We start from the raw sequence: 27,656 nt of genomic DNA, 5'->3' as shown, positions 1-27,656 counted from the left end.
ATTTAAATTTAAACAAATTTAAGTTTTAACAAACATGTATATACGTATAAAAGCAAATTTAAAGTTAAAATAATTAAAAAATGTGCAAACATATAAAAGATTTAATTTTCGAACTAATCTACAATATCATTTAAATTGAGGCCCACCAGCGGCCGAGCGGTAAAGTCGCTGAACATTGGTAGTTCGGTTCGAGGTTCGAATCCCGCGAACGGGCTGGCTGCATGGGCGTTTTCATGGTTTTCCCCATGTGTAACGTGTATACGAGCCAGTTTTCCCTAGAAAGTCCCCCACGAAGGCATCCCTCCCCTTAGGCAGATAGCCCTAGTGTGCTTTGCCGTAATTAAATACACACCAATAAATACACACATTTAAATTCAGATAGCATAAGCAAATGAAGTGCAAAACCAAACTTTTGGAATTTTAATTTTAAATTGCTAATTTCTAAAGGTACCACTTTATTGGTATTTCTTTTTGGACATTCTTCACTCTTTACTTTTGATTTTGACTTTTATCATTGCCTGCATGAATGACGAAACACGAATTGAATGATTGGAGAGTTAGGTTTGGAGGCAACTTCCCCTTGATAAGTTTGTCTCCTGCCTACTCAACAGTCATTCACTTATGCATTTTTTTTTTTTTTTAATTTTAGATTAATTTTAATTTGCTAAATTGGTGAATGTATTTTAATGGTTTAGTTTTGCACTTGATTTGCTTATGCTATCTGAATTTAAATGATATTGTAGATTAGTTCGAAAATTAAATCTTTTATATGTTTGCACATTTTTTAATTATTTTAACTTTAAATTTGCTTTTTTACGTATATACATGTTTGTTACAATTTAAATTTGTTTAAATTTAAATTTCATTCCTTGCAGCAATGGCGCAAAGAATTAATTAAATTTGTATTTAAATTAAATTTATTTAAATTCAATTTATTCTTATGAAACAATTCCTGTTCTCTTAGTTATAATATAAGAATATTTCGTTTAGCTCAAACAAAGACCTTCTGATGGAAGAACAATTAGTATACGTAATAAATAACAAGGAATATGATTATGTTGAATACCACGCCCACAATTCTAATAAGAAACAAAGTAGTGTAATATTTTCTGCTAGGATGATTCTGAGATTGCAAGTTATATGACTCAATACATACATATAATATTTAGCTACGATGTTTAAACTTATTCTGATAAGAATCTCAAATAGATGACTGAAACTCATTCAGAACTAAATTACATTGTAGGAAACAGAATGTGAATAAATTGGAACTGACATAGCAACTTTAAATTTGTTTCTTTTGTCTATGTTTGTAACTGACTTTGCCCAGTTTCGGTTACTGCAGGCACTACAATTTATTTTCTCTTAAATTCCTCACTAAAATGTGAAGGACATGTGGAGGAAAAAAAAAGAGAATTGAATGATAATAATTTTACGTCATTTGTTTAACAATACCTTTAAGAACGAGGTTTATGAACAGCATATAGAAATTATCTGTAGACTTTGATACTAAATATACCTAAAATTCATTGACTTTTAAAATGGATTAATAATTATATTTGCATATTAAAGGCAGATATTTAATTTTCCATTTCGCTGTCATCACGAGAATACATTTACTTTTTCTTTATACCACTATCATTAAAAATAAAAAGTCATCGATAATTAATATTACTTTTCCTTTCGCGCTCAGAACTAAAAAACAAATAAAGGAGAAGACAAAAGAAGGTCATCAACTCGCGAATGGTATTACGCATACTTATCCAATGTTGCCTAACTCTTCACAAACACTATTGATTTCGCGAAACTGAAGTTCATATGGCAGGGGGGGGGGAACAGTCCGTTTCACAATATAGCCGTAAACAAGAGCTTATCAAAAGCGATGACTTCGTTCTTACATTCTATTGAGAACAGTCTAGAAACATCAGGTAAAATTCCTTGCGTGATTTTATCTATACCTCCTTCAACTTTGACGCTTGCACTAATAAATAAATGCTCTGTACACGTGATAGTTTTTTTAGCATAAATACTCTGGATTTTTTTGGATCATCATAATCAGATTTGAGCTGGTCAGGGAGATAGAAGACATTGCTACACAGATAGAAATCACTAGTTACATATAGTAAGTGATTGCATTTCAGTTTTATATTGAATTACCTATTTTCATTTTTCATATAGTTTGAAACATTTTATCCGAAGTAATTATATAATTGTATATTTGAAGAACGCTTTATTACACTTAATTATATACATATACATGTATATAATAATTTATTTACTAAAGAAATATTGATTATATTATGTCCTAAGATTAATTTTAGCAGAATTATCTAAAAGAGTGAATCCATAGTTAGTAAGTTTAATTCCGAAAATTCTTTTAAAGTAACTTGAATGTAAATTGTTAAAAATGTTTAACGGGGACTTGAATTAAATCATTAATAACAAAATTTCATTTGTAAAAAGAAATTACATTAAAAGCAAGTAATTAAATTAAAAGCAAGTAATCATTGCCATTGATCGGAAATTAGTTGACTTTTCAAGGGGAACAAACCAACTCCCGTTCAATGAACAATAATTAAGAAATAAATACAAAGGTGTTTCGTCCTTTACTCAAGTAATAAGGCGAATACACCAGTTTATTGCTTCTTTTATAGTAGTGCATCAGAAATATTTGTATTAATCTTATGTTATTTTGCTTCAACATTTTAAACTCCTTAAAATGAATATGGCATCATGGCATCTCAAATGTTTACAGAAATTATAAGTATTAGAATAAGTCCAATTCTAAAGTAGTGAAAAAAAAGCGGGAAGATTGTATTGTCTAGCTATAAAATACAAATTAGATTATTTGACAAATTTTTAGCAATGTTGTCTCATACAGTACGCTGCATCCAATGTTTCTAAAAGCGGTATTAGTTGTTTCAGGTTGGATACGGAAGAGAGAATACGAAACAAATATTTCTCACGGATAATATCTTTGCTTCGATAAGCAAAGCAATATCACCGACTCTTAGAACTCTGATATTATTTTCGTTATCATCATTTTATTTGCGTAATTTGCATGTTTATTTTATTTCTTTGTACTTTTATGTGCTACATAAAGAAAAATAAATAAAATAATTTCGCTAAAGAAGAGTATTGTCTTTAAGAAGGTATGCCAAATTGTATTGTTTAATTTCGCAAAACAATGCCTTGCTTTAATAGTCATAGCCGGACTATTTAGGAAACATGAAAATCAGTTTCAAGGTTTGTTTATGAAATCTGTTTGAGACCAGTTTGTTTGTTTATATATATATATATATATATATATAATTCAAAATTTATTGGATGATTAAAAATATCTGGCGAAGAGATGAGGCCAAGTGCAGGGGACCGAAATAAGCAGATTTTGTAATGGAACTTATGGATGAAAATGGCGCATTAAGGTTATAGGATGTTGTCGAGTGATAAGTGGACGTTCTGTTGGCATAAATTATTATTCCTCGTGCGGATTTCGTATATGCAGGACTGCGTTAACGTTGAATTCTCCGATACGCATTTTATCTATGGAGTTGCGGATGGAAGTGGAACAGTTGTTCAAATGGAAGTAATCAGGTATCGTTTTGTGCAAAACTTTTGAATAGTTGCTCCATTTTATGTGCTGCTCGATAGATAAAATGCATCATGGTCAGCCCCATGCTCGTGTGGCGATCCATACTGCTCGAAATTCGCACTGAAAATGACGATTTACGCCAGCAGATCGGTTTGACCTATCGCTCAACAGCGCTTTAGCATCTCAATACGCCATTTCAGCTCACACATTATATTATAAAATCTGCTAATTTCTGTCTATTCTACATGCATTTATATTTTTACCAGATATTTTTTAATCACCCCTTAGATACTTTCCTTTTATGAAGGATAACTATTTCTGTAGGTATATGATGATCAGTTTGCCAGGTGAATGACAATTGCTACTCAAACACTCTGCTGTTGTTTCAGCTAAATATCCTATTAAAGCAAAGCTAAAATAATCACAAGAGAAAAATGGCTTTACTTGAGATTTATTCATTCATCTCTTCTTTCGTTGACTCAAATGAGTAATAAGTTCCTCATTCATTCCTATCAGCTCCTACGGTTTAAGCGCCCTTCACCAGCTTGTTTGCAACTATGGTATCCAACTTTATCTCGCTTTCTTTCAACCTTTCTACTCCAAATCGGTTTTGGTTTGCTTTTGCTCATGTGCCTATCACAAGTTCATACCAGCATCGTTCGCAGATTTTTTATTGGCTTTATTTATTATGTTCTGTTTGACTTTCATGATAATAATATCCTGTCCGAGTCTATTTTCCTTATTTATTTCCTTCGATTAAAGTTTTTTTTTTTTTTTTTTTTTTTCATGTAGTTTGGCATTAGAAACAAAATGGGGCCAAAAAAGTAAATTTCCCTAGAATGATGAAGAAACTCAATTTATTGTTTAAATAATTTAAATAAACTCTCCTAAATTTTCGTCAACTTGAACATTTTGGATCCGTAAAACTATTCAGATTTTACAGTTGAACTGAAATTTAGTAATTTTATTTTAACATAATAGTTGGATATTCTACATGTTACATAATATTTTGAAGATTTTTTGCGCTTTTCTTTTATGCGCTAGCCTCATCAGTTTTTCTTATATTAATCACCATGTTCCGAAATATTTAAAAGAAGTGTAACTCTCCAATTCTTTTTTGTTTATTTTTGAATTTTGAATTTTTTTATTTAATTTTAAGAGATTACTTTTAATTTCATTCACACTCATTGGCAGCAAAAAATCAGTTCTGGTTTTCATTGCGTATCATCAAATTTAGCAATTTAGCAGATACTAGCATAATATCATCCCCGCAATTTAGATTACAGTACCAAAAGAGAAGCAAACGAGTGCAATGCAGCATGAGGAAAAAACAAAGGACACGTCTAGGGGATAAGAAAAAAAAAAAAAAAGAGACGAATATAGGTCACTAGATTATACCATTTATGACAAAGATGGCTATGGTTAAATTCAGTGAAGTAATGACAACAGAATTATTACTAGTTATTACGTCTCATTTTGTCCACACTACTCATTTTGTTTTACCGATGGTCTTTACCAGATGCAGAGTGAAAGGAAACACTGCTTTCTGAAACTCTAATTCACTAAATGTTGTTAGTAGTATCATCCTTTTGCCCTTTGTCCAATCGTCTTGTGCTGTCGCACTCCTGCTAGTTAAATATATATGAACGCTTTTGAAACTCTGAGATAGAAACTTCTAGTTTTCACCTAAGACACTCAGATTTGAAATATTTATCTTTACCTAATTTCTACTTTATTTGGCACCGAAAGAAAGATAAAAAGTTGCAATTTGCGTATGTTTTCAACCAATCCACTATCATCATCACGTAAAACTCGGCAACCCATTAATTGAAAGCATTTTGTTAATTGAATGAGCGCACTTTATTGGTTGGTTGATTTTCGTATGTGGGGAAAATGGAAAGGTTGCTTCAAAGTTTCAACATTATAGAACTGTCTTCTTGTTGCTCTATTCATGATATCTTACAAACAATTTTTCCTTTAAAGCTTTGGATGAAGGCATCCTTTCGTCAGCAAATAACCCCACGTAGCTCACATAGGAAATTACTTCCTTTTGGAAAGAGACACATGCTAAAGAAACAAGAAGCGAAACTGAAAATGGCTAGTTGTTGATTAGTCGGAGAAAATGAATGATTTTCGTAGTCCAATTATGATCGGAAAATCCAGAGGAAGAAAAGTTTTTCTTTATCTCTTTAGGAATACGTTATCTGCAACTGTTCTGCGTTTCAATGAATGGAATATTTATGTCTTTGATAATAATGTAGCATTCTATATGATAAGGTCTAGACTGACACATGATGCAAAATGCTTTTACAGAACTTTTGTTTCCTTTGAATGTTTAATGCATTTTAATAATTAATGATATGTTCGCTTCTTCGATAAAAATGTAATACCATATTTTATATGATAAGATCTAATGTAAAAATGTAGTACCATATTTTATATGATATACTGCTTTTGTAGAACATGCTTCATTTGAATGCTTAATGCAATTTAATAATGAATGGTATGCTTATGTCTGTGATAAAGGTAGTATTTTACATCAAAATTTCTAGAATGATGTGTGCATTTCACTTTTGCATAACATAGTATTTCACCTGAATGTTTAACGCGATTTAATATTTCGTTTGTTAAATTTCTTTCTTTACCTGTAGATAAAATAATTAATTGTTTAATAGTTTTCTTTCTTCCTTCTTTTTCTTTTTTTCCATACACAAATGTATCGAATAGACAAGCAAAATAACAGTTAACTATAAATATTATTGTATTTCTTCCTTTTATAAATTAATTTAACATCGAGAATTTTCTTGTTAATATTTCAAGAAAATCACGTAATACGTATTAAAAACCTTTTATGGAACCTGAAATATTAACCTAATAGTAAGGATACGTAATTTTCGTATTCATGAACAGATGCAAACAAAAGCGAAATTTTATAGCATTAGCGACTAAATGCGAAGTATTGGTTATGAAACTTTTTAATTGAAAATTAGTTATAAATAGGTATTTAAAGGTAATTCGTTTCATTCGCGTGATGCTTCCCGTCCAGTACATAGCTGGAGTCTCTTGCCTTCCCATTACACATACTTACTCACTTGTCTGCGCCAGTCGCCTCATTCAGACGGTTCACAAATTACAGAATAAATGTGTGACTTTTTAAATATATGGTTATTTTGCTTTTTAAATATATGGTTGAATTTAATAATGATAAAGTTTTATCAGAATAGGCCGCCGTAAAAGGAAATAATTGACAGTATAAAGTTTGCATAAGAAACAAATATAATTTAAATGACACATATACTGAAGAGCCAAAGCATTATAACCACCAACTCAATAACTTGTTGCACCACCTTTGGTTTGCAAAACAGCTGCAATTTGCCTTCGCATGGATGCAACAAGCTTTTGGTAGATGACTGAAGAAAAATTGTGACAAATGTCTAAGCAGCGGTCACGCAAAGTCGAGATATTCCGACATGGTGGTTTTTGAGCTCTGGGCTGCTGCTCCATGACATCCCAAATGTGGTCTATGAGGTTAAGATCCGGTAAGCTAGTTGTCCAGGACATTAATTAGAATTTATCCTTATGCTCCTAGAACCACTTCAACAAAATTCGAGCCTTGTGACGTGGAGCGTCCTGCTGGAAGATTCCATTTCTAGTTAGGAAGACAAAAGCCATGTCAGGGTTCAACTTATCCGCAATTATATTGTAGAGTTCCTCACTTTGTAAATGCTAAGTTACAGTTGAAAGTAAAGAATCTTAAGAACTGATAAGCGAATAATCGTATGACAAGAAACAACAAGATGGAAGGGTAAATAACCCTTTATTATTCAAATAAGATTTAACAGAACTTCGTCTTGGAGTGTACAATAAAAGCCGAAACTTAAGCTTGAACTTAAGAGGCTAAGAATTAAACTAATCTAAACTAAAGAGATATAGCCGATGCCGCCCAGTCGGTATGGTGGTCAGGGAAGCTGAATGCTATGCCGCTGGGCCTGGGTTCGAATCCCGGAGAAGGCATGGTTGTAACTGTCCTTCCCTTCATAGGAAAGGCGATGGTGGCCCACCTATTAGGTGCCTCCATAATAAAGAGACCACCACATCCGGCCTTGTATAGATTAATGGGCTGGGTTACATTTGTAATTGTTCACAATCTGCCATTGGAAAAAAAAAAGAGATATAGCCGAAGCTTATCAAGTTTCTAACCGGGTTGGCCCCTTAACGCTAATTGACTGCGAAGCTATCAAGGGCCTAAAGTACGGCCGAACGTAATAATAGTTTACGAGAGAGTAGGCTAAAAAGGCGGACGCTTGCAGACAGAATACCTGGTAACTCTCTCACTAAGACCGAAGAACTTCGCGGTTAAATACCGCTCTTCCTCATGATGTATGATGTATTCAGACGTGATTCTAAAACTACGTTCTGGCCGGAAGTAGTAAGTTGAAGTTAAGAATCGGCAGGAAAAAAACTTAAAATTTAACTGTTATTAACAGTTAAAATTAACATAATCCTTACAATATTCGGACAGTACGCAGCTTTTATGGTCTGTTCTACCACAACTAAGGGTCCCACAACCACTCACGAGAGCGTCCCTCAAAGGAAAATACCGCCAACAACAGCCTGTCTGTGACCTGCTGTACAGAGGGAAGCAACTGTTTGCCCGGCACATGGCGTAGCCTGATACGACCATCGATACGATGAATGAGAAATCGTAATTCATCTGACAAGGCAACTGTCTTAGACTGATCCATGATACAGTCTCGATGTTCCCGGGCCTTCTGTACTTTACTGTAGGCGTAGTTGACAACGACGTTAGGTCAAGAGAGGCACACGAGGGGGAAATCTGCTGCGCAGTCCCATATACAACAGTGTCAGCTGAACTTGTTCCGAAACACTTGGACCTGCATTGCATTGGCCTGTCAGCTGAGTCACTCTCTGGCGTGAATTTTGCTGTACCAAGCGGGAGAGTTTCCGATGTCCTTTTTCTTTGATGATGCGTGGAAGACCAACACCTTGGCGTCTACTGCTGGTTCCTCGGTCATTTATCAACTTTGCATATATTCTAACAACGGTGGATCATGTGCAACCTACCATTCGTGCAGTTTTGACGAAACTCGTTCCAATTCTTCTTGACATTACAGTCTGCTCCCTTTCAAACTTACTTAGATAAGGAGCCTTTTCCATCACTCACAAAGGTAAGTGCAAGATTGATTCCTTACCTTGTCCAGAAGCAGTTAAATACCCTTCCCACTTAATCATGTGTGCTCCACGTCATCAGCCGTGTTCATTGAAAAATGTGGGGATGGTCATAATGCTTTCGCTCCTCAGTGTATATCATTATGCGTTAATATCTTAAAATTAGTTTAGAAGGCCAGAGAAAGGATATTTTAACGAATTGTACGATTAGTGCTAGTCATTTGTAAAACGAAAATGTAAGTATAGACGAGGGGTGAAAATGTACTCACCCCTGGTCCATACTACATCAAGCGGCAGGCTAAAATTGTTGGTAGTTTACAAATGCAAAAACATCCCAAATAAAAAAAAGAATTTTTGGAGGAAAAGGTGTAAATGTTTTTAAAAGCGTCGATTCTACCGCAGAAATGAAATCAATGTGCTTGATTAAGATACCTTCGGGAAATTCTGACCTCTGTTGAATAACTTTGAAATTTCTCATCCTTTAGGAAAATAGCTATTAAGTGCTGGCCTGTTGAGTGATAGCCCTTGAGTGGATATTCCATTAGAATATGCAAGTCAAATTTCGCAAATCGTATAATTTTACGATGTTTTGTACTTCTTATACATGCTATTATTTTCAATTGAAGATAAAACCCTGCCCCTTATATTAAAAGTAAAATCATAGCATTACATTTTTACAAGTCGAGGATGCATAAGATCTTTCTTTAGTTTCGATATTATAAATGAAGATTTTATTAATTTTTGGTAATTAAAACTTTTTAGGCATACCTTCTTTTCAGTTTTTTAAGAACTATACAAGATAAGTAATAAAATACAAATGTAAGAACACCAGCCGCAGGACGCTAATCAAATTTCCTTTACTTGATTAATACATTACGGTCCCAATAGAGCATATACGTTTCTACCCATGGTCGAGAGTGCTAAGGGTATATGATTTTCGAATATATTTCATCACACTGAGACAAACGTTTACTCCAGTTGTTACAAAATGCCTTTAATATTATGAATATATATCTGTATCTGTAACAATACGCTAATTGCAGAAAATGGATCCTCGACTTACCCTCATCTCAAGAATCGGGATCGTTTCTTTTCATACTGGCATCAATTAATGCGAATTTTGACCAGAAATATCTGCTTCCTGTCCTAACGCTCCTCACGTTAGTTCAAAAGTTCAGGGTGCAATCGGACCACACACCCGAAGGCGAAAATAAAGAAAGATGGCAAAGTCAAGTTAATTTTTTATGTCTAAATTTCTCTCATTATTGTGAACCATAAACTTCCAAGCATAAATCAATATAATGAGGAGGAAGGCCACAATAACACAATTGAATAAAATTTATTATTAAATAATGTTAGTTCTATACCATTTTTATAATTTTTTTATTATTATTAACAGAACTCCAGTATTTCAAAACTTCGTTTTTTCGAGATGTGCCAGTATCGTTAGATAACGAATAAGCAAGGGGGGGGGGAAGAATCTTGCTTAGATATTATATTCGCAAAATGAGGTGAATATGGTGAAAAACAGTGAAAATGTAAATAAATAATAAGCTGAATATACAGGGTGTTTCTAAATGAATATAGTGGTTTTAACGCTTTGTAGTATTTAGTACGTAAAACTTGAAATCATAATTAATACAATGAAGAAATGAAATGAAAGAGCAGTTTTGTTTGTCGGTACGCGCATGTGGTAGTAGAAAGCGGTAGTAGCAAAAACGGCGACTAGTTAATAGAAAGCTTTTTGTGTTCTACCCGTGTTTTAAAACCGAATCTGTAGTTACTGTGCAACGTGCGTTTCGGATTAAGTTCAGATGTGATGCTCCAAGTTATAATAATATCCGTAGATGGTATTATCAATTTGAAAATAGCGACTGCTTTTGCAAAGAGAAGCGTACGTCCCGGAACAAGGGTTTTCAACTTAATGTGTGCCGTGTGACGAAAGCTGCTCATATTGAACACTTGTAAGCTTGTAGGTATAACTGTTTGAGTTGTTCCTTCATTTTATGTATTAATTATAATTTTAAATAATAAATACCACAAGGCGTTAAAACCGCGATATTCATTTCAAAACACCCTATATATTGTTAACTGAATTTATATACTGCTATAGTATATATTTCATGTTAATCTATGCATAATGCATAGTAAATTCTTTGCAGTAAAGTTTTTGATGAATGGACTACACGATGTTATGCAATGAAGTACTTTTTGTTTAAGTGCTATTAAACGACAAATGTTAGTTGCAAAAACTGCGTAAAGTCATTAGGTTATATCGATGCAAGAACATGAAAAGTGTGCAATGTCTCGCCGAGAATCGAGCTCCGGACCTCAAGATTAGGTGTCAGACTTGTTATCCAGTTACACTCCGAAGGTACGTGGAAAGAAGGGAGAAAATACCTTACACACTCGGCCTTTTGAACGGAGATTGAGGATGAGGGGACCCCAGTCACTAAATCCTGGTGTTGAAGAACCTTTTCTTTATCAAGCGCCACTGTACAGTTATTAGGTTATATAGATTTAGGAACTTGAGAAGTGTGCAATGCTCTCGCCAACATTCGAATTCCAGACATCCCGATTACGAGTCACCTATCCAACTCACCACAAAGGCTAGCGGAAAGGAGGGAAAAAATACCTCATAATTCATTTATTAAATATCAAGTAAGATAATTGCATATACAGTCATCTGGTTGACATCTGTTGATTGCTCATAATTGACTTTTTATTAGAATAAATAGAAACTGAAATACTATTAATGGAAATTTGAGCTACGAAAAGTTGTATTTATGAAAACTTTTTTTAACCAAATGGTTTTTTAGCTACCAAGTAAATACCTTATATAAACAGTTTGTTGCTCATGGATAATGTCTTCATTTAGGTGAGGGTGTGTATAAAATGACAGGAAAAAATTTCCTTGCATAATATTCAAACGATTAGCTCTAGGATACCGAATATGGAGTTTCGTTCCAAATTTAATTGAATAGCATTTAAGTATTTGCTCTAAGATACCGATTACAGAGAACTTAATAGAAATACTTCTTATATTACAAAATATACCAATGATGTGTAAAAAATGTGGTACATATTCTGTTAAATACACAAGAAAGTGAAAAATTTAGTAACTGTTTTATGCTGACTAAAAACTGTTTAAAATGTTATTATGTAATGTTTCAAGAGTTGTACTTTATAAGTCATTATTTTAAAATATCGAACGTTAAGAAAAAACGTTCTGTGACAAAACGTTTCTTCTTTGACTTTTCGCGATAATTTAAACTCGAATTTTCGTACTTTGTTTTTCCTCAAATTATATAATCCATTAAATAATTTTACTTGCGCGAAAAAATATTTTCTTTTTTTTTTTTAAAGTTTAAAGAAATTTAACACGATATTCATTTTATGAACTCTTGATAAACGGGACCTTCGAAAGTCGACGCTAGTTTCGAGCTTTGGCGACAGATATTTCGCGATTGCGCAGCTGTTTTCCTTTACGTTGGGACGGAGCCACTCCTGTTGCGAAGAAGTTTTAATTCTTGTTATACATATTCTTTGGTGCAGGTTCGAGTCCCGGAGAAGGCACAATTTATTTTTCAAGTCTCCTACTTCAAAATAAGATAACGATTCTAAAAACTAATTGAATAAAAACTATTTTCAAATATTTTCAACAGAAATTAAACGTATCTTCATGATGTAGTGCAGCGGTTCTTAACCTATGGATCGCGAAGCATATTTTTTGGGTCGCGCTAAGTCAAATTAAAAAAAAACTTTTAATATACAAAAATAAGTAATACCAACACCTACTAGAAGAGTTTTTTTCTAATACAAGTTATTCTCTAAAACAATGCATTGGTTTTATCGCTCTTCGCGAATGGCCTTCTAGAAGTGACATCCAATTTCTGTCTTATAGCTTTCTTCTATGAGGTGTTGGTAATACTCACGCCATTGCTTTACGTGCGCGCAGACACAATAAGGTTGTAGGTAACAGTCATTCTCCGGTAGTGACACCTTTTGTTAAAAATTAAAAGCGCTTTTACTTCGACTTTTAAGAAACCGGGGAATTTCCGTTGGTTGTGACATGTAAGCAGATGTTATCGATTTAACTCGTGTGAATAAAGAAGTAATAACGGAAAATTGTATTGTGTTTGCATATTAATGATATTTACGTAAAAAAGTTGCACTCCGCTGCAAGTTCTTTGTCAAAAACTCGTTTCTGTGTATTATGTTGTGAATAACAGTGGAACGTGTAATAATCATGAAACGTCAATACAAGCATTTTAGAAACAATTTTTGTCTGTTTATTAGTGGAGTGATCAAGCTGCAGTGCGTATTGTAAAATTGTAATCACCCTAAAATGGCAAAACGTGAATACAAGGAAGCATTTTTAGAATTAGGGTTTACTTGCATTTATGATGGAGGAATGAACAAGCCGCAATGCGTCTTGTGCAGTGAAATACTAAGTAATGAATCGATGAAACCGAACAAACTTAAAAGACATTTTGATGCAAAAACATAAAAATTTTTCCTTTGAGGGAAAAGATCGTACTTTTTTCGAAAGAAAAGCCGATTTAAAAAGACAGCGTTTAGATGCACCAAGTAGTAATAGTTTTCTAATTTCTACCAAACAAGCTACACTTGCTTCTTTTTATGTGGCTTGGCATATTGCAAGACAAAAGAAACCCCATAATATTGCTGAAAAACTTATAAAACCTGCTGCCATTGACATGGCACGTATCATGTGCGGAGATGAAACTTCAAAGAAATTACAAAAGGTACCATTATCAAATGATACAATTTGTTTACGAATTAATGATATGTCGTTTGATATTAAGAATCAACTTATTTCTGCTATAAAAATTGCTGGTTTATTTAGTATTCAACTGGATGAAACGACTGATGTAAATAACGATGCTCAACTAATGGTTTACGTGCGGTATCCAGGGTTAACAGTTATACAGGAAGATTTTTTATTTTGCAAATCAATGTCAACAAAAACTAGAGGTGAAGATATATTTCTCATTGTTGATTCGTTTTTTAAAGAAGAAGGATTAAATTGGAATCAGTGTTTCAGTATTTGCACCGACGGTGCAGCTGCCATGACAGCATCTCAAAAGGGTTTTTCGACAAGAGCAAAAACAAATGAATTCACAAATTTTATCGGTTCATTGTTTTTTACATAGACAAAATCTTGCTTCAAAAAATTTATCGCCCGAATTAAGTATTGTTTTGAATGAAATTGTTACGGTAGTCAATTTTATAAAATCAAGAGCTCTTAACTGTAGAATTTTCCGCGAACTGTGTTCAGAATTTGGTGCAGAATACGAACATTTATTATATTACTTTGAAGTTAGATGGCTGTCCCGGGGCAAAGTTGTTCAAAGAGTATTATCATTGCGGACAGAAGTCGAATTTTTTTTGAGAGAAAAGAAACACCCATTAGCATCTAAATTCTCCGAGTTGAAGTGGATTACTCAAGTTGCTTATTTGGCAGATATTTTGTTTGAAATAAATAATCTAAATACGTCTATGCAAGGACGTAATCATACTATTATTGAATTAACTGAAAAAATTACATGTTTTAAAAATAAACTCAAATTATGGAGAAATAAGGTTGAAGTAAAGAAACTTGCTTCATTTCGGACTCTTAATTTACTTGTTGAAGACAAGAATATTAATATCACAGATTTTGAAATACAGAAAATTAGTATCAATCATTTAGAAAAACTAATAGCAGACTTTGATCGGTATTTTCCTGCAGACGATGTTTTTAAATATAATTGGGTTCGAATGCCATTTGATTTTGACGTAAGTGATTTGCATAAGGAATTTGTTAATATTAATCAATTTCAAGAACAATTAATAGAAATTCAAAGTGACCAAGCACTTCGATACAATTTTTACAAAAACACTCCATCTTTATGTGCTTTCTGGTTAAATCGAAAAGCCAATAATTGTTAAAGAAGCCCTAAAAGTATTATTGCCCTTTTCAACAACATATATGTGTGAGGCTGGTTTTTCGGCTCTATGTGTAATCAAAAACAACCACCGGAACAAGTTAAATCCAGAAATAGATTTAAGGTGCTCCTTGACAAGCATTCAACTCAGGTTTGCAGATCTTTCAAAATGTATTCAAGCACAAGGTTCTCATTAAAAGCGTATAAAATGTTATTATAAGATTAAATTTCAATTATTTTTAAAAAGTTTTAAATTTATTTAGTTTGGTCAATAAAAATATTAAAAGCACTTGATTATTTATTAAATTTTTCTTGGATCAAAAGTACTTTTGTTTAACTTTATTATTATAAAAAAAAATTTGTAAGTTAAATAAGTCATCATTGTAAGATTAAAGGTTTTTACAAATATGCTCTAAAATAAAGCAATGAAAAAATATTGACTTTTTTGGGGTCGCGACATAAACATTTTTCTCAAATTTGGGTCGCGGCTCAAAAAGGTTAAGAACCACTGATGTAGTGTGATAAAATTAAATTTCGAATTGTGATATTATAATCTGAATAATTTTGCTGTGATACTAATCCTTTCAATGATCCTACTATGCAACTCAGTAAATTGATTAAGCAAATTCATTGCTTCCCTTATTTAATTTCAGAATATCAAAATGCCGCAGTCCGAGGAGGAAACAAAAAAGGAACAAAATGTAAAAGCGCAGATGTCTGAAGAGGAAATGAAAAAGGAGTCTTGTGTGCTTTTGCTGTTTGTTAGAGGACGTCCTTTCCCAGGAAGTCGATGGTTCTACAAAGAAATCATCGAAGAAGCTTTAAATTTCAAACCTCGAGACACGGATATTTTAATCAGTACATTCCCTAAGTGTGGTACTAACTGGATGAAATACATTGTGCACACTATCATCACTAGAGGGCAGAAACCTTTAGAATCGTCTCATCAACTAACTTATGAAGCGGTGCCTTTTGTAGACATCAGTGGAATTGCAGCCGTTGAAGCCTTACCAGACCCCAGACCTATTCATTATCATTTGCCATACGATTTGATTCCAAAAAATCCGAAAGCAAAATACATTTACATATTCCGAAATCCAAAAGATACGGTCGTGTCATTTTATCATTTTACAATGCAAACAGATGAGCTTAATGTATCTTTCGACGAGTACTTTGACACCTTCATGAAAGGACTTGTAGCTTATGGTGATTATTTTGATCACGTGTTGTCTTGGTATGAGCACAGAAATGATCCCAACGTTTTATTCTTATCTTATGAGCAGCTTCATGCTAATACCAAAGAACAAGTATTAAGAATTGCTAAATTTCTTGGTGAGCATTATTATGAGGAGCTTGTAAAAGATAAAGAATTAGCTGAGCTTGTCCTTAAATTAATCAGCTTTGAAAGTATGAAGAAAACTTTGATGAAAGAAGCACCCGGCAAACATGAATATGAACTTAAATCGGAGGCTATTGATTCACCATTTCAAACACCAGGGCCTCGATACGAAGTTAAATATCTGAGATACTTCAGAAAAGGAATTGTTGGTGACTGGAAAAATCACTTGTCTCCAGAGCAAAACCGTAGAATGGATCAACGCATTCAAGAAAAATTTGGAGGCACGGAGATAATAGAAATGTTCAATGCAAAAAAGACATGGCTTTAAACATATGTTAATGACAAACTTTTATATCTGTAACAGATAGAAGATATATTTTATCAGAAAACTGACATTCCCGTGGAAGATTATGCAAAATTATGAGATGATGATATTGTTTTATTTTGGAGAACTTACTTATGAAACTTTTTCTTTTTTATTTCTCTTTCTGCATCAGAAATGATGAATTCAATTCAAAAAAGCATCTCAACATTTAACATGATAATCAAATATTAAAGAAAATATTTTTTATTTTTTTAAACTTTTCCATTATCAAATACAAGTGGGAACTTTGCATTTAGCTCTCAGGTCCCTACTGTTGTTGTGATATTACATTAATTTATGTCTTATGTGAAACATGTGATTTTTGTTACAAATGTTGCATACCATTGTTTATGTTAAGATCAAATAAATAATAGGTATTGTTATTTAGTTTTGACATTATTTTAGTTCTAAATTGAGTCACTTATAATATTTAAGTAAAAAATTTCATCTATATAAAAACTTATTTACCGACAAAAAAGCTCAGTTAGAAGACAGATGGTCAGTTAGAAGACAGGTCTGTAATTAATTTTTTTTTTTTTTTTTTTTTTTTTTTTTTAATATTAACGTTTGTAAAATTAGCCTTTCTGGTGGGGAAAAAATTCTTTAGAAAAAGGAAGTCTTGCTTCTTTCTTTATTCTGGTATTCAAAACAAATTTATTCCTATTATTAACACTTTATATTAAGCACATACATAATTAATTAAGAAATTAAATTCTTAAGAAACTTGACATAATCAGGTCCATATTATCACCTGAAAGTGCAGCACTTTCCTATATAACATTTACTTTACTTTAGCAATCAAAGTAAATACAAAAGTTGCTGTAAAATGATTTTACTTCTGCAATCAGCATAAAAGTTACAATAAAATGATTTATGAATCAAATGTCAGTATATACAATAAAAAGTAATACTTGGTTACAAATGTATAATAATATATGCAACAGATATAGAAACAACTGATGCTAAATCAAAAAAAAAATTTTTTTTGAAAACAGTTGCGATCAATTTCAATATATAAAAAGTTTTTAGGTTCAGAATTATTAAGAGACCAATTTCAATTATGACAATGAATAAGCATGATTCATCATATTTCATTATATATGAAACAATTTTGGTGATAATATTTTCTTTTTAAGTCCACTCTTAATACAAACTTTATTTCGTAAAAAATTAGTGTTCTGAAAAATAAGTTACACATGTTTTTGACTTCATTTATAATACAAAAACTACCAGTTGAATACTAATGTAAGAATAAATCTTAATAAAGGATTAAAAAGATACCTTATAAATTCGATCTAATTACATAACAGGGGGAAAACATTATGGTTGTTATGAAACAATAAAATGCATTTACTGACTTTGAATAATGTTTTGAACAATGATTTAAACAGAACAGTCAGAAGTAAACAGAACAGTCATATTTAATTTTAAGTATACTGTTAAAAGATTTTATCATCAAAGATAAATAACCTTAAAAATATCTTAAGTAATTGCTGAAAAATATGAATCTTCCTCCCTCTCCAAATGGCAGGCTGAAGATTTTTGATTACATTCAATTCGGCTTTCAATATTTCTTAAAATGGAGTTTATTACTTGGGAAGTCAAAGATTAGGTGCCTCATTAAACACATATTTTATTAATTACAAGAAAGTTTAAATTGTTCAAGAAATAAATTAATATGTTAAATTATCTCGACTAAATACATTATAAAAAATAAAAACAAATATTTATTAAGAACTGCATTTATTGGCTTTAAATTGCTCAATTAATCAATAACACACAAATTAAATATGAAAAATAACCTAAAAATCTTATACTTTGCTGAATGGTATCACACTGAGAGTATGTGCAAGGGTGTATGAAACATAAAGATCCCATGATTTGTGCAGTCACAACACACTCTTCAGTAACTTAAACTCTTGAGTAAGTTAACAAATAATGCACTGATTAAATTGGGAATAGAAATTTTTTTCTGAATGCTAAATCTCTCAGTTTAACTTTTCTGAATGCTAATCTGAAGGCAGGATGTTTATGTCATGCAGAAACAACACGTGCCAAAGGTTACTTTTGGACTCTTCCATTCTTTTCTTCCATCAATTTCTAAGGCAGTATGATGTTTATAGATTTAAATTTGATAGGATAGGGTTTTATATGTGAAATGGATATGATACACCTCTTTTGAGGTGCAAAGAAAGGAAACTATACATACTATACAGGACAATACAAACTATAACACCTATTTTTTAAATTGTAACTTGCTTGCTAGCAAGCTTTAATATCTATTATTGCAAAATTAAAATAATAAGCTTCTATATCAATATTTTAACAAATTAAAAAATATAAATAACATTATATAAAACGTTAACCAATAATAATTTTCTCAGTCAGAAAAAAGAATATTTCAAAGACTCAAAGAGTACCAGAATAAATTCCGTATTAATAATCATTACATACATAAAACATTTAATTTTAAAATCACTTTAAAACACATAATTGCTGTCCAATCATGATATGTGTCTCCATTTTACATTTACAAGCAGAGTTAAAAAATAAATGTGAATTTATCAGTTAAACTTTATTTACTGAATACAATGAAATGGTTCACAAATTATTTTGCAATGTAACTACTTGCCACTGCAATCTATTTCTTTCAGTAACTAGGAAGTTTCTGAATTCCAGAAGAATAAAAGTCTTTTTGACAGACAGCATGCACAGCTACAATTAACTGCTGATTAGAAATGAATTTTTGCTGCTCTTAAAATTCACAAGTGGGTTAATGAGATGAATATACAATGAAACTAGATCTGGACTTAAACAACATTATGTACCTCCTACTCCAACAAGTTGATTACAATTAGGTGAAGGAACTAATAGAGGTGATGGAAAGAAAAACTATCATTACTGTTGACGAGTTCAAATATGTAGTATTAACTTGTCCAATGAGACTTGATTATGATGAACGCTTTAAGAACTAAGCAAAGAAATTACTTTTTATATTTGAATTTCCTTCAATCTGTAACATATATATATATATATTATAATTTTAAAATGCCACAACATGATTATTAGTACCATTCAAACACTTTTGATATTGGAAATACACACGTACGACCAACAGCTGCAAAAGTAATGGCCTGATAAGGACTTTTACAGCCACTATATATAGTCTGCTGTCTATTTTTTTATTAACTTTCAATTTGCTACATTTTAAGTTTGTGCCACCTTTCATTTTTCACTTAAGGCACATGCTACACTTGTTCATTTTTTGACATAGCATAGCTATGATATTTAAGCTTCAATTACTAATACACGTTTCTGTGAAATGAATGAATGAATAATAATAAAACCCAACAAGAAAGGCCTAAAATATTTAAATTAACAATATTGCATAAAAATCATTAAGATTATATATTTGTAAGCAATAAAAATTAAGGAAACACTGCTGAAATATCTACGGTAATATATGAGAATCATGGATCTGCAGAAACATTGTTTCAAGAAAAAAAAAAAAAAAAAACCATTTCAAAGTTTCAGTTTAAAAAATAAAAATTATGAAGATTACATTTCTTTCATATTTATCTCATACAATTTAAATTTCAATTTCTTAGCATTCTGTGGAAAAACATCCAGAAGAAACATAAAGATGAAAGTAGCAAAAAATGTGGATTTATGGTTTTGTTTGAAGGGCTAACAAATAGTCCTCGCTTAAAAAGTCTTTTTTTCCATTATTTCTTTTGAAAAGTAAATATATAAGTTATACCAAACTTTGTTTTCTCAAGGAAAAATGCATATGTGATTAATTATTATTTTTTTAAAAATTTTTTTAGTTAAAATACACTATTATGATTGGTGGCATCTTACCTTGCAAGGAAATATTAACTCCAAGCAAGCTTATACACATTAAAAGTAGGACTCCAGGCAAGCTTATGCACATTAAAAACAGGACAATATAAAAAATTCACGATAGGTAGAAAATGCATAAGCAGTAATTTGTGTGTATAATGGAGTTCATAAATGTGAAGCATATATGAATATTAAATGTTAGATTCTATTTTTAATATATTTTTTTCTACGACACTAAATAAATAGGGCAAAACAAAATAAATATAGTTATTCAGCTTAATGATTCTTATATACATGAAAAATATAACTAACTTAACAGGAAATTTAGAAATAAATACATAAATAAAAGAAATTAAATTTTTTGTGACAACATATATCTATCTTCATATATATAAGCGGCTAAAGTGTGTGTTGCCGATAGTTTATTGTTGCCACTCGGAAAAATAAGCGCAGAAATTAACATTTCCGCAGTTTTATTTAATATCTCGGCCGATTAAAGTCGTACGAAGATGAGAACGGTATCGGTGGATTCGGAGAATTTTTTGGAATCCGAGGATACGTGTTTCAAATTTCAACTTGGTGCCGTTCCGCAGATATTCGAGAAAAAAATTTTTTGCATGCAGCCAAATCCCTGTAATAGGGAAAACCCAAGAAAGAAAGTGGATAATGTAGGATAAACGTATGGGGAAATGAGTTTTTAATTAATATATCGGCTAATTAAAGTCCCAAGAAAACGTGAATGGTCAAAATAGCGTGCCACGGACTTGAGGAATGCAACGGTGTGCTTCGCTAAGCCCGGGAGCCAGCTGTTTCGAAGGAGATCATGCTACTTCACCCCATATATATATGCAGCTTAAGTGTCTGTTTGTTGCCGATAGTTTATTGGTTGCTTGCGTAACTGTACTAGCCAATGGGGTGAAGTTGCCACGGCACAGGGTTGTTGTTTCAGTTGAGACGTAGACAATTTTCTGTAAAACTTGCCTTTGCTATGACCATCAATAAGTTTCAGGGCCAAATGCTTAAGCGTGTTGGCATTCTTTTACCTGAGCCTGCATTTGGACATGAGCAACTTTATGTTGCCTGTTCAAGAGTTCGTGAAAGAACGGACGTAAAATTAAAAATAATTTATGGTCCTCTGTCAGGCGAGCTTAAAAATGATGGAAATATCTACACAAGAAATGTTGTGTACAAAGAGATTTTTGACATGTGAATTTCATTTCATTACTTAAATCACCTTTACTGATTGAGCTAGCGGTGGGCTCTTAAGAAATGTACCGCCAGTGGTTTCCTTCATTCCACTCTACTTTAAGCAATTCAGCAAGTAGAAGGGGCAAACCCCGTGGGCCAGCAAGCAAAGGGGCATCCTCGCCGCCTGCCCTGGGTAATTCAGTTTAAATTAGCAAACACCTTCGCACAAATCATTTTAATAACAATTTATAATATCTAGAACAGCGGTCATTTCATATGACCGCCGGGCCTTCTAGTATAATATAACCAGCATACTATATTTTAAATTCTATTCTTAAAACTTTCAGACAATCTTACAAAAAATATACAATTTTGAACATACATTTGCATCTCTATGCATTCTGCTTTTGATAAATAATTAAGATGAAAATTATATTCAAAACCACATCAATTTCAGATTAATTTAAGACAAATGCTGGGCACAGAACAACAATACATCTAACATTTTACTTGAAGATGCACAATACTAAGAACATGGGTAATAAATTGATGAAGTCTAACGTTAGGAATGGAGACAAATAAATAAGCAGAGATTCATCTAAATTAACATATATTGAAACACAAAAATGGCACAAGTACAGTAAATTCTACATGGTAAAGTAAAACAGTGACAACAACTAAAAAAACGTTGCCAAGAGAAAAATATAAAAAGCGTGTTGCCACACATGTTGTAAAATAGAAATGGGAAATATAATCACAAATAAAAGTTATTTGCAACACTCCCCCTTGATTAAATTTCCTTCAGTCCTACACAGAACCTTTGATTGAACAAGGCTTTCTTTTGCACACTCTTTGTGAACATGAACTGCAAGGCACATATGTAAAGTTTAACAACTTCTCTTCAACCTTTTCTCTCAAGAAAAAATGTCCAAGTTCAATATGTTTGTTACGCTCTGAAGTGACATGGTTTTTGGCTAAAGAAATGGCACCCTGATTATCAACAAATATGCTTTGTGGAAGGTTTAAAAAATGTTCTCCCACAATATCTTAAAAAAAATTTTGGAACCACAGTACTTCCTTGGCTGCGTGGCACATTGAGAGGTACTCAGCTTCAACTGTTGACAATGCAGTCGTCTGTTGTTTCTTACTGCTCCATGAGACAGCTCCACCTGCTAGTAGCACCACATAGCCACTAAATGATCGTCTGGTCAATCTTATCACCAGCCCAATCAGAATCACAAAACACTTCCAAATTCTTTCCTGTCTTTTGGAAAGTCAGCTTTAATTCCTTGGTCTGTTTTAGGTAACGGAGGATATGTTGTACACCAACCCAATGTTCCTTGCTTGGGCAATTATTGAATTGGCTCATGTAAGTAGTAGCAAAAGCTAAATCTGGCCTTGTTCCTCCTGCTAGGTACAAGAGCCCTCCAACAGCCTGCCTATATTTTAATGCTCCTTCAGCATTCAACATGTTATCCTTAGTGGCTGTTGTACATTTCATACCTGGATCCAATGGTGTTGATGCTCCTTTAGCATCTTGCATATTGGTTGTTTCCAAGAGTTCACTAGCATAGACACTTTGGTCAAGAGTCACACAGCTATCTTCCCTTCTGCTTATCCTAATTGAAAGAAGGTGATTTATTTCTCCCAAGTCCTTGATTTTAAATGTAGCTGCAATATTATCATTAAATTCCTGAATGATGAATTCTTTGCTGGACATTACAAGAAGATCATCCACATACACACCTACAATTAACTCCTTTTCTTTATTGAAGTAAACACAAGGATCTGCTCTGGATCTTGTTAGGCTCGTTGATTTCAGAAATTTATCGAGGCACATATTCCATTCTCTCCCAGACTGATGAAGTCCATAAAGGCTTCTCTTTAGCAAGCAAACTTTTCTGTGTGTTTTCTCATGCAGACTCACGGGTGGCTGTTCCATGAAAATTGTCTCACTCAGTCTTCCATTTAAATAGGCTGCAGTAATATCAAGTTGATGAACCTGCCAGTCTTGCTCAACTGAGAATGCTAATAAAGTTCTAATTGATTTTGTTTTTATTACAGGAGAAAACGTCTCTTTGTAGTCAATTCCTTCAACTTGGGTGTAGCCACGAGCAACTAAACGAGCTTTATATCTTTCCACTTGTCCATCTTTGTTAAGTTTTCTCTTGAAGACCCACTTACATTTCACAACTTTCCTTCCCTCTGGCCTAGGCACTATGTCCCAAGTTTCATTTCGTTTTAAATTTTCCAACTCTTCTTCCATGGCTAACTTCCATTTTTCTGCATCTGGACTAGTTAATGCCTCTTCTAAAGTTTCAGGATCATTCTGGAAAGCTTTCTTGGGTGTTGAGCCTTCATATTTCTGTTTCTCGGATTGTCAGCTGCACTGCATTCCACTTGTAATTCCATTTATCTCTGGAGGATTTTCTTCATAAATCTCTGAATTTTCCATGATATAATCCTTTGTCCAGTTAGGCGCTGAAATTTGTCTTCTGGGTCGAGTCTCCTTTTCTGGTATATCCTCCACCTCCTTCTTTTCCTGTTGAGGGCCTTCGTCTATTACTTTATTTTCAACTTCATCATCTTGAGATGAATTTCTTCCAGAAACTTGTTGTGGGTGCAATGTTATAATGTTTCCAGTCATGGAAGGTTTCTCTTCAAATATGACATCTCGGGAACAGATTACTGTACTGGTTTCTTTGATGTAAATGCAGTACCTTTCATCTCCATCATACCCAAGGAGATAGCCTTTAGTTGCCCTTTTGTCCATCTTTCTCCTCTTCTGAACTGGGATATGAGTATAGCAAGTCGATCCAATGATGCGCATGTGTTTTATTCTGGGTTTCTTTCCCATCCATAATTCATAAGCGCTTGAACTAGGAACTGAAGATTTGCCTGTCCTATTCAATATATAAATTGAAGTACTGACGAACTCTGCCCATAGGAAAGCTGGAAAGTCCACTTCCTCATTCGAGTATTTGAGAGTTCTGGCCATTTCTAGGACTGTTCTGTTCTCTCGTTCAGCACTGCCATTTTGTTCTGGTGTATATTGGAGCTGTGAGCCTCTGGGAGATTCCATGCTTGTTCAACATTTTGCGAACGGCTTGGTTGTCAAATTCTCCACCATTGTCACTGAGCATTTCTTTAACCGTATGCCCTAAGTTCTCAGCATGAAATTTTCAAGCACATCTTTTACTTCTGATTTGTGCTTTAAGAAAAAACAGTATCGAAATTTGATGTAGGCATCTTTGAAGATTGCAAAGTAACGGTATTTCCTAAATGACTGATCAAATGGCCCACAAATATCTGTCGAGAACAATTCTCCAGCTTTTGTAACCGCTTTCCTGGTTCCAAACTTTAAACGGTGGGATTTTCCGTATACACAAGCTTCACATAATTTCATATCAGACTTAATCTTAATATTCAACTCTTTCTCTACAATGGCCTTTACATGCTTTTTATCTTGGTGACCCCATCGTTCATGATAAAGTTGGAGAGTTGATTCATTATTCTCAGTCATGTTGATGTCAATGTGAGTTTCAAGAACTAAGGTCTTCATCACGGCTTTGAAGAGACCCCACCAGCATTTCTTGTTCCATGCAGAACTATTTCACCATCTATTTTTAAATAGCAGTCCTTAAATGTTGATTCAAACACACTGTTTTGATTTCTATCTTGAGATGCTAACACAGAAAATAGATTTTTACTTATTTCTGGAACATACCAGACATTTTCAAGATTTTTGATTTGATTCATCCCATTTACAATGGTCATTATCTTGATGGTGCCTTTTCCAATTGCTGGTAATGACTTTCCATTTGCCACAGTGATGCTATGAGGAAGCTTAAATCTTTTGAAGTCTATAAAGTAGTGCCTGTTATTGACGACATGCTTCGAGGCCCCATTATCAATAAACCAATCATCAGAATTCGTTTCTGCAGAAAATATTGTATCATCTACAGCTAGAAGTGTCATATTTGCAGCAACACTGTTTTTACTTCCCTTGTTTGGCCCTATATGTGGACTGGGTTTCGGCGGTTTTCCATCAGCTATCCATTTCTTGCATGTTCTGACCCAATGTCCTCTCTGGTGGCAATAATTACACTTGCCATTGTTTTTCTTGTTAATAGATGATTTCCACTTAAATTCCGGATTTGCTATCAATGCTTCCTGATCTAAAGTTTCTAAAAAATTAGGAGCTTTTCTTAATTCTCTTTCATGGGTGCACAATTGGGTGGTTAATTAATCTAAAGTTCTCTTTTCATCACTAAGAAGTAACCAACTCGATTTGAAAGTACAATAACTGGGAGGAAGAGTATCCAATATTTTACAAATCAACAGCATTTCTGGCAGTCTGTTTTTTCCCTTATTTTCAAGCCCACTGTTCAGTTCATTCCATAGATTTTTCAATTTTGACAAATGAGCTGCCATATCATCATTTGACCAACTGAATTTGAAGAACTGTAAACATATGTTATAAAGTTGGTTATCGGACGAATCTTCGAATACTTTGTGAAGTTCCAGCCAAATGTCTCTTGCGCTGTCAAATCTCATTACCTTTTGTAAAGTGTCTTCAGTCATGGAGTTCGTAAGAACCATCATAGCGCAATTATTTGCTTTATTAAAAACCTTCATATCATCTCTAAATCTCTTTCGAATCTCTTCGCCGGCCGCATGATCAGGCTCCTCTGGCTTCTTCAGTTTTCCTTCCACAACTTCTAAAGCGTTTTTGTGATAATTTAATACGAATTTAATTCTATATTTCCAAATAGGCCAATCACTTTTTCCGCATAACGGCTGAACCAATATCTTTGCAGCTTCCATTTTTGCGAACTAATTTGCCGACTCACGTAAGGCTTAAGAACTGCCGTGTTAGGCTTACGAACTGCCAGTAATGTTTATCTCCACTTCGCTCATAAATTTCCCCGCACAGTTATATCATGCTGGTACCCATAACCTGATGAAGACTAATGTTAGGAATGGAGACAAATAAATAAGCAGAGATTCATCTAAATTAACATATATTGAAACACAAAATGGCACAAGTACAGTAAATTCTACATGGTAAAATAAAACAGTGACAACAACTAAAAAAACGTTGCCAAGAGAAAAATATAAAAAGCGTGTTGCCACACATGTTGTAAAATACAAATGGGAAATATAATCACAAATAAAAGTTATTTGCAACATAAATATCGGATTTTAATGAAAGTCTTCCACCACCGCAAATAGCGTCTGCATAAATAATTCGCGTTGCCATGTTTAATCATATTTACTCAAACAATTTTTACCATTTGTAAGAAAGAGACTTGCTTTATAACACTGTATTGTGAAATTTGTAAAAAAATATCATTAAGTACAAGGTGTCTGAAAATGGAGCTATTACGCTACCAGATTAGAACCACCATTTACTTCCAGTTCTGTTACAAAAAGTCAGCTATAAAATGTCACCAAATCATAGAAACAGCTTTAGGTCCTAATGTTGTATCATATGACATGTGAAGGTTTGGTAACAAAAGTTCAAAAATAAGGACTATGATATTCAAAAAGCAGAGTGCTCTGGCCGGCCTACTGACGTTGATGAGTCCTGCCAGTGTGAATTTGTGGAGGAAGTTCAGTATACAACCACTCGAGAAATTGCTAAGGAGTTAGACGTTAGTACCATGTCCATTAGTTGCACTATGCATGGTGTAAACTTGAAACAAACGCTAGGTGCTGCATGAGCTGATTCAACAAGATAAGGACAGAAGTGTTTGAACCTGACTAATCTAATATCATCAAATATCAATGCAAGGACAAAATTCGGGACAGGATCGTCAGTTGTGATGAAAAGTGGATTTACTTCAATAACATAGGCAAAAAAGGGGGTTGTTTGCTCCCAGTGAGCCTGGTTGGCAGTCTCGCAAAGCACAATTTGACAAACAAAACGACCATTTGGTAGGATTACCTTGGTATTATCCACAAAGAGTACCTAAAAAAAAGCAAAACCCTCGACAGTAACAGGTACAGCAAAATGCTACTCCATGTGCTATCAAGGGAAAATGTTGAACTGAATTCTGGCACGAACAGGTAATTTTCCATCAAGATAATGCAAGAAAACGTGTGTCTGCATTCACTGGCTGGACTCTATATGGACTCATATAGGATCTTTTGACACACCCACCACCTAGACCCGACATTGCTACTTTG

The 27,656-nt window shown here is 33.3% G+C and overlaps 2 protein-coding genes across 2 annotated transcripts in view; both read left to right on the top strand.

The window, feature by feature from the left end:
- The window catches only part of LOC146997545 (zinc finger BED domain-containing protein 5-like), a 61,160-nt gene extending 47,204 nt beyond the window's left edge, over window positions 1-13,956 (top strand). Inside the window, exon 3 of the mRNA XM_085814343.1 lies at window positions 13,309-13,956. Within this exon, the coding sequence (XP_085670469.1) occupies window positions 13,309-13,956 (648 nt within the window). The remainder of the gene's footprint in view (window positions 1-13,308) is intronic.
- Window positions 1,969-16,816, top strand: LOC118180798 (sulfotransferase 2A8-like). Its single transcript, XM_035349853.2, has 2 exons — window positions 1,969-2,122; window positions 15,384-16,816. Exon 2 carries the CDS (start codon window positions 15,393-15,395, stop codon window positions 16,395-16,397), a length of 1,005 nt encoding a protein of 334 aa, XP_035205744.1. The 5' UTR covers window positions 1,969-2,122; window positions 15,384-15,392; the 3' UTR covers window positions 16,398-16,816.
- Window positions 16,817-27,656: the final 10,840 nt, after the last annotated feature.

This window comes from Stegodyphus dumicola, chromosome 4 (assembly GCF_044657685.1).
Source record: "Stegodyphus dumicola isolate Sdum_Otavi_A_Nest chromosome 4, ASM4465768v1".
NCBI classification, from domain to species: Eukaryota; Metazoa; Arthropoda; class Arachnida; order Araneae; family Eresidae; genus Stegodyphus; species Stegodyphus dumicola.
This window is presented reverse-complemented; position numbering and strand designations above follow the sequence as displayed.

Coding starts and splice junctions, on each gene's coding strand:
- LOC118180798 (XM_035349853.2), top strand. CDS start 15,393: ATGCCGCAGTCCGAGGAGGAAACAAAAAAGGAACAAAATGTAAAAGCG.